Source organism: Geotrypetes seraphini, chromosome 15, assembly GCF_902459505.1.
Source record: "Geotrypetes seraphini chromosome 15, aGeoSer1.1, whole genome shotgun sequence".
NCBI classification, from domain to species: Eukaryota; Metazoa; Chordata; class Amphibia; order Gymnophiona; family Dermophiidae; genus Geotrypetes; species Geotrypetes seraphini.
This window is the reverse complement of record NC_047098.1, coordinates 34341899-34349684: the sequence shown is the minus strand read 5'-3', so window position 1 is coordinate 34349684 and position 7786 is coordinate 34341899. Positions and strand designations below refer to the sequence as shown.

The following is a 7786-nucleotide window of genomic DNA, read 5'->3' as shown; positions in this document are numbered from 1 at the left end:
AAGTGTGGTGTTTAGTTTCTCAAAGTTCCAACAAGGGAGCTGCGATGTGCTTCTGGGTCCTCTCTGCTTGGGTTCTTCCTTTAGCTCTCTTGGGTTTATTGGCAAAACTGTTACTGTGGGGGAACAGTTACATTACAAAGTTACTGCCCCAGAGATGGCAAGAGGAGGGTGGCAGGGGAGAGGAGGAAGATGACAAAGATGTATTTATTCCAGTATGGAAAGACTTCCACGGTGGCTGCCAGCTGATCTGCAAATCCTCTGCCCTTGCCAACTGTTTGCTGAGAGTTTTCCAGAGGTTCTTGGATTTGGAGAAAGGAAGCTGGTTCTGGAGAAGATGGCCCCATGTTCAGACTCTTCTTCAGTACATGCTTCCAGCTAACGGGGAGCTGGAATTTGCCCGGGACCACTTGCAACTCCTCGATGGTGGCATTGTTGCGTTGGACTGGGTAGTGGGTCCGTGGAAGACTGTAAAAAGCAAAGGAGGTGCCGGCACCTTTAATTCTGTACCAGTGCTGCTGGTCATTCCCAACCTCCTTGGATGGCTCAGCAGGAATGTGCAACAGCTGTGTCTGTTAGCTCTAGAACAAGGATTTTACCCTGTCATCTTCAGCAGGAGGGGGCAGAATGGTTGTCCTCTCACTACCCTGAAGCTACAGCAATTTGGGGACCCAGCAGATCTAAAGGAGGCAGTGACTTACATCAAGTTTCGGCATCCTTCCTCCCTCCTTTTTGCTGTGAGTGAGGGGACAGGCTCGGGCTCTCTGCTATCATACCTGGGGGAATGTGGCTCCTCCAGCTACCTGACTGCTGCTGGCTGCCTCTCCCCTGTGTTTCGCTGCCAAGAGTGCTTTGAGGTCGGTCTGCCTTGGCTCTATGAGTGGAGTTTCCTGCTATATCAAAAGATGAGCCTCAGCAGGTACGTGGTTGCTTATCAAAGACTGCAGATTAGTGTTGCCCAATTTAGGGAAATAATTTTCAATTCGATTTGATTCGGCCTATTGACAAGGTTGGATAAGTTCCTACCGGAACAGAACATACGCAAGTAAGGCTAGATTCAAATAGGGCACTGGTCTTTGACCTAAGGGCCGCTGCTTGAGCGAACTGCTGGGCATGATGGACCACTGGTCTGATCCAGCATCGGCAAATCTTATGTTCTTATGATTTAATTCTTTTTCCTGCGCTATCGGGCATTTTTTTTTTTTAAATGTCCTGGTGGGTTTATTTTGTACTCTTTCCACCCACCCACCCCTCTTTGCTCTCTTCAACCTCACACCGGTGCTGTGGTGTAAACAAAATAAAAAAAAAATACTTTTCCTCTCTCTTTTGGTCCTAGCTCACACTCGCTGTCTAGCACCAGCTCTGTCAGGATACACATTTCAAATCTAACATATTGTAATCACAAAATAGAAGATACAATTTTTTTTTCTACTTTCCACTGCCATATCCATGCACCATATCTCCTTTCCTTCCCACTATTTAAGAGCTGCCAAACAGATTGGGCTTGTCCCATAGGTGGGCCATGCCAAAGGGCCCTTTGGACAGGCAAAGCAGAACCAGGCTCGAACCATGCCTATTCCCACCATAGAAACCTCGGTCAGTCAAGCATACCGAGCCCTCTCACAGCTGTCACTCTCATACTTCCCATAATGGCACTCCACATCCCAAAAACTGCCTAAACACTAAGGAAATTCAAGCCAGAACCTCTAACCTCATAAAAATTCCAACAAATACTGACATACGCAAAACAAACTCCATTATGACAGCTCTAATAAATGGCAAAGACCTTATCCTATTAGATGCCATAGCAGATAATAGATGGAACCTCCTGTTAGTGACAGAAACATGGCTAAAAGACAACGACGGAGCCACCCTGGGTGCACTCTGTCCTCCAGGTTAACAAGCACCGGCATGCTCCCGCCCAGAAAGAAGAGGAGGAGGGGTGGCAGCTATCACAAAATCCAAATTAAACCCACGCCATATAAATTCCATCTCATTAAAAGACCTAGATGGTCTCATCTTCTCAATAGGTCAAGACAGAAAAAACGTATTCATCCTAAGCTACAGAGCCCCCCCTCCTCCCCAATGTCTGCTCTGGATGATCTACTAGCTATAATAAGCAACCTATCAGTAAACCACAAGCAAATCATTATCTTAGGAGACTTTAACTTTGCAGATTATCCAAAACTCACTGGGACGCAAAAAGAATTTGCCAAATCGCTGTCAGATCTGGGATTCATCCAACAAGTCCACTCCCCCACTCATTCTTCTAGAATGACTTGACTTAGACTTGATCTTCATCTTAAAAGGCCCACAAAATGATAATAAATCTACCCCATTAACCATCCTTCAAGTCCCTTGGACTGACTACTACATAATCACCTTCAAACTACAAATTAAGAGCAAAAAAACCCAGCAGAAAATCCTTCATCACAAAAACAACCACACTCGACCCAAAGTCAGTAAACTTTCACGCTTTGTCCCTTGGCATTTCCAAACTAGAACTAAATACAGGTTCCATAGTCAATTCATTAGACAAGGCGGCACAGATATGGCACTTTGGCGTAAAATCACTCTTTGAGAAATTAGCAAAAGAAAAAGATGCCAAAACAATGGCAGGAAGGCCATGAAAACCTTCCTCTTCACAAATCCAGCTCCTTAATGTCCAACGCTACTCACGAGCTCCATAATGACCAATTCTACTCACGGGACCTAAACTGCCGACCACCAGTCATGTACTTGCTTACAATATTAAAAGTTTAGTACAATAATGTTCTGTTAGTACATTGAATGCTGTCCTAAATCTATACGATGCCATGTAATATCTTCTACAAATGCCACAAATACTTCAAGCTATGTCTGCCAAAAATGTCTTTCAATAATTTTGTCCTTCTATACCTTTGTAATCCGTTCTGGGCTCCTTTGAGAGTACGGGCTAAATCAATGAATAAATAAATTATCATGTGCATCATTTCTTTCTCTCTCTACATGCACCATTTCTCCCTGCCCTCCACCCTGGATGTCCAACTTCTCCCTCTCTGTTCTCCATGCATATCTCCCTCCCCTCCACCATATGCTGGATTTCTCCCTCTCACCCCCTTTCTACCTCTTTGTTTCATCTCCCCTTCCTCTCCTCTGCCCCAAGTCTTCCTCTCTCCTTCCATGTACAGCATCTTTCCTCCCCTCCCTCCCATCCCCCTGTCAGCAGCACCCCATACCAATCCTTCCACAGTGAGACCTGACATACCTCCGAGGCCTCCTAAAGCAGCAGCGGCAACACTCTGAACGGGCTGCTTTGCAGCATGCCCCACTAGGGTTTCCCTCTGCCACATCACTAATGATGTTATCAGTGATACAGCAGAGGGAAGGCCCCAGCGAAGCCGCCCGTTCAGAACACTGCCACTCCTGCTGTTTATGAGGCCTCAGAAGTATGTCAGGTCTCACCGGGGTGTTGTGGGTAGGAGGTGTTGGTAGCTGAATCGGTGAGTTTGATCTTCTCAGACAACAAATCAATTAGAATCAATTCACTGAAGTGAATTGGGCAGCACTATTGCAGATAATAATAATAATAACTTAATTTTTATATACCGCAATACCACGAACAGTTCAGATAGGAAGGAGCAATGAGCTTAAATAGAAAGGAGCCAATGCAGAACACATGCATTAAAAAAATGTGCTCCCCAATACAATAAGCTAGTTGTATGCTAATAAGCTCTGCGTTAATATGAGAAAATGTGACAGATGCATAGACACATGGGTCTGCATTAATGGCAGCCATAGTTAGCACACAAGAAATCTATCCGTGCCAGGAGCAGCAGACTACCTGTGCATCCTCGCTTGTACTGGAATGCTATTCTGTGGAAGAATTATAAACAGGAACCAATGCACAAAGCTACCATCAGCATTAATAAGTGGTGAGCGTTGGGGTTAATGTATGCATTACAGATGGCTGCAAATTCTATTGAAATGTATTAAAAATGGATGGTAATGAGGCCAGTAAGTATTCATTTGCAATGCACAGAGAGAAAAGATGGCCCATAATGCTGAAAAATTATTGCCAGTTCAGGGGCATCATAGAAGGCTTTGAGTACAGAATTTCTTGTCAATTTTTACATTGAGTTTCTGGTTTTGAACGTAAAAGTACACAGCTGCGCCTGTTCTTCTGTGCTAAATATGAGACTTGCAAAAATTCCATGCACTAGTAATATTTGTGAGGCTCATACTTAAGCACCAAAGAAAAAGTAATGCTATGCCCTGGCACTTCCATTTTGGTCTGGGCATGTGCACAAGAGCCACACACTTGCTGCAAAACCTTTGTATGTGTCGGGCGCTTTCCTCCATCCACTTCTTTTTTAATAGCAGAATTTAGCCACACATATAATTTAAGAACATAAGATTTGCTGCTGCTGGGTCAGACCAGTGGTCCATTGTGCCCAGTAGTCCACTCATGTGGTGGCCCTTAAGCCAAAGACCAGTGCCCTACTAGAGTCTAGCCTTACCTGTGTATGTTCTGTTCCAGCAGGAACTTATCTAACCCTTTCTTGAATCCCTAGAAGGTGCTTTCCCCTATAACAGCCTCTGGAAGAGCATTCCAGATTTCTACCACTCTCTGGGTGAAGAAGAACTTCCTTATGTTTGTACAGAATCTTTTCCCTTCTAACTTTAGCGAGTGCTCTCTCGTTCTCTTCACCTTGGAGAGGGTGAACAGTCTCTCTTTCTCTACTAAGTCAATTCCCTTCAATATCTTGAATGTTTCGATCATGTCCCCTCTCAGCCTCCTCTTTTCAAGGGAGAAGAGGCCCAGTTTCTCTAGCCTCTCGTTGTATGGCAACTCCCCCAGTCCCTTAACCATTTTTGTCACTCTTCTCTGGTCTGGACCCTTTCAAGTAGTTCTATGTCCTTTTTCATGTACGGCGACCAGTGTTGGACGCAGTATTCCAGGTGGGGGCGTACCATTGCCCGGTATAATGGCATGATAACCTTTTCAGATCTGTTTGTGATCCCCTTCTTAATAATTCCTAGCATTCTGTGTGCCCTTTTCACTGCCGCCATGCATTGACATTGACTTGTCTACAAGTACTCCTAAGTCTCTTTCCTGGGGGCTCTCTCCGAGTACAGCACCGGACATCCAGTATTCATGCATATGATTTTTGTTACCAACATCCATCACCTTCCACTTATTCACATTGAACTTCATTTGCCATTTCGCAGCCCATTCAATATAATTTGCTTCAAGCATCGCTGAGCTAATTTCCACCCCCTTTTACAAAACTGCAGAAGCGGTTTATAGTGCAGGCCAGCATGCTGAATGCTCTGCGCTGTTCCAGCCGCTCATAGGAACTCAATGAGTATTGGAGGGGGGAAGGGTTAAGCATTGTGGGCCCATCTGCATCAGTCTTTGAACATCAGCTTCAGAGGCAGGTGCAAATGCAGGAACAAAACAAAAACTAAGAGATAACGATTTTTATTAAAACAATAACTAATGAACCCAAAATGGCCATGTTTTGGCATACACCTGTGTTGAGGGTAAAAAAAATCACTATTCATCTACAGATATATACTTTATGGCAACCTCTTTCGGTTGATTTTCTCTGTTGCAACAGCACAAATCACATGATCTAACACAGGGGTGTCCAACCTTTTGGCTTCACTGGGCCACATTGGCCGAAAAAAAATGTTTCTGGGGCCACACAAGACAGAGGAGGGAGCCAGCAAGACGGTAAACACCCGGGGGCAGCAGAGGAAAACACTGCATTGCTCTCGTTGCTCTCGCACAAAATACTTCATGGGGGCCGCATGCGGCCCTCAGGCCACAGGTTGGACACCCCTGATCTAACAGATCAATATGAACTATCAAGTCCCATCTGTAGCGAAAGATTGCATAGCGTTTGCTAAAAATCACACACAATTTGCTCCTGCTTATGTTATTCTGCACATACTGTACAACAGTTTATGAAATGCTGTTGTCTATGCAGAGTGGCATTCCATCATGTCTGCACATGTAACTCTGGGTGTCAATACAGAAGAGTCCAGCATTTCTTTGTACCAGCACCTCTCCCCAACTCCTCTCATTTGCAACAATGCAATTTATAACAGGACTCCCAAATGCACTGTATGACAGAAGCCTTCTCCTTCTCTTGTACCTTTTAGGTACACTACAGCCTTAGAAGATGCAGTGGAAATGAAGAAGGTTTTTGAAAGCAGATCTCTTCGAGAGCTTGTGGAGACACTCTTCTGCTTGACAAGGAAAAATAGCACCAGCTGGAATGTGTACTGGGAGAAGAATGACCCTCTTCGTGATGTGGATGAAGTTGCCATCCCTGTTTTATGTATCTGCAGTGCAGATGATCCCTTGCGGGGACCTCCCCAGACCACTTTGCCTACAGAACTTTTCAAAACCAATCCTTATTTCTTTCTTCTCTTGACCCAGCATGGGGGTCACTGTGGCTTCTTGAACAATGGCCCCATTTCGTGGAGCCATGAAGTGACCCTAGAATACTTTAGAGCTGTCACTGAGTTTTTGCGCACAGAGGAGAAGATAAATAGGTTTCCGCAACGTAGAAGCTCTGTCATGCTTCATCGGCGTCGAAGGGGCACATTGCAGAAACATGAGCCCTCTCCATCCTATGATATGCAGGAGATGTTCAGCTGGAAAAGGTCTTACACTCGCTAAAACACAGCAGAAAACGATAGATAACATATTTCAAGTACGTACAGCTAGCTCTAAATTGGGGATGCTATCCAGAACCACAAAGGCATTCACAAGGCTGCCTTCACCAGCAAGTACACGCCCAGACAAGAGTGAAGTAGTAAATTTCTATTGGTCAGGCAAGATGCTATTGTATTGATGTAGAAAGAAGCTAAGTTGCAGAACCCAGACATTTGTGGACAATCATCCTACTGCAATGCATGGACTAGGAATCTTAAAATAGGATTTGAACCAGATTCTGAATACCAGAAACTACTGTACATCACAATGTTGCTTAATGGCAGCATCCATTTCTATTTCACCAACTTTTAAATGTCTGCACTCAGCTCCCCGATGAGTTTCACAGAGGTTAAAAAGTCAACTGAGCTGCTCTTGCCTTATGCAAAATCCTGGATCTTAGAATAAACAAGTTGAGTATGCGAAGCAGTATATTTTAGTGTGGTACACCCAGTGAGCATTTTACTAAAGCCGAGATATCTGTTCAATCGTAAAGAGAACTTATATACCACCTTTTCAAGTGAAGCATACAAAGCAGATGACATCACATGGGTTAGCAGTAAAAGCTAATGGTTAGAACATAGACAGACATCACTCAGTTCATCCGTTCAACACTCACTATGTGACCTTGGAAAAGTCACTTCACCTCTTTGAAGGCAAACTTACAACTGTGGACTCTCTGGTTCTAACTTTGTAGATTAACTGCTACAGTGCTGAGTTATGATGCTGTTAAAGAGATATGTACTGTATTATCAGTAAGGGAATTTGTTTTTGAAGCTTTAGTTGCAAATCATTGTACTGGGGACAATTTAAAAAAAAATTTAAATTAAAAGTCAACAGACAGATTCTTACCCACCTCCTTTGCATTAGCATTCAGAGGAAGATACACATGCATGAGCCCTTTCTATTGGTCAGGCAAGATGCTATTGTATTGCTGTAGAAAGAAGCTAGGTTGACGAACCCCCAATTTATAACAGAAATGGCTAAAGGTGCAAAGTACGAGATGACTTTTGCATTTGCTTCTTAGGTAGGTAGAAGTCCTGAAAAGTTTATATCTCAATAAACAGATTCATCTGTAAGATA

At 43.9% G+C, this 7786-nt stretch overlaps 1 protein-coding gene across 1 annotated transcript; it reads left to right on the top strand.

Annotated features, from left to right (window-relative positions):
* Nucleotides 1-7786, top strand: ABHD15 (abhydrolase domain containing 15). The gene is made up of 2 exons (XM_033921266.1): nucleotides 1-916; nucleotides 6148-7786. The coding sequence occupies exons 1-2, from the start codon at nucleotides 45-47 to the stop codon at nucleotides 6668-6670; spliced, it is 1395 nt and encodes a 464-aa protein (XP_033777157.1). The 5' UTR covers nucleotides 1-44; the 3' UTR covers nucleotides 6671-7786.

Bases quoted from the DNA above. Each gene is read 5' to 3' on its own strand.
- ABHD15 (XM_033921266.1), top strand. From the start codon at position 45: ATGTGCTTCTGGGTCCTCTCTGCTTGGGTTCTTCCTTTAGCTCTCTTG. The intron at 917-6,147 runs GTACGTGGTTGC...TGTACCTTTTAG, and splicing joins CAAAAGATGAGCCTCAGCAG to GTACACTACAGCCTTAGAAG.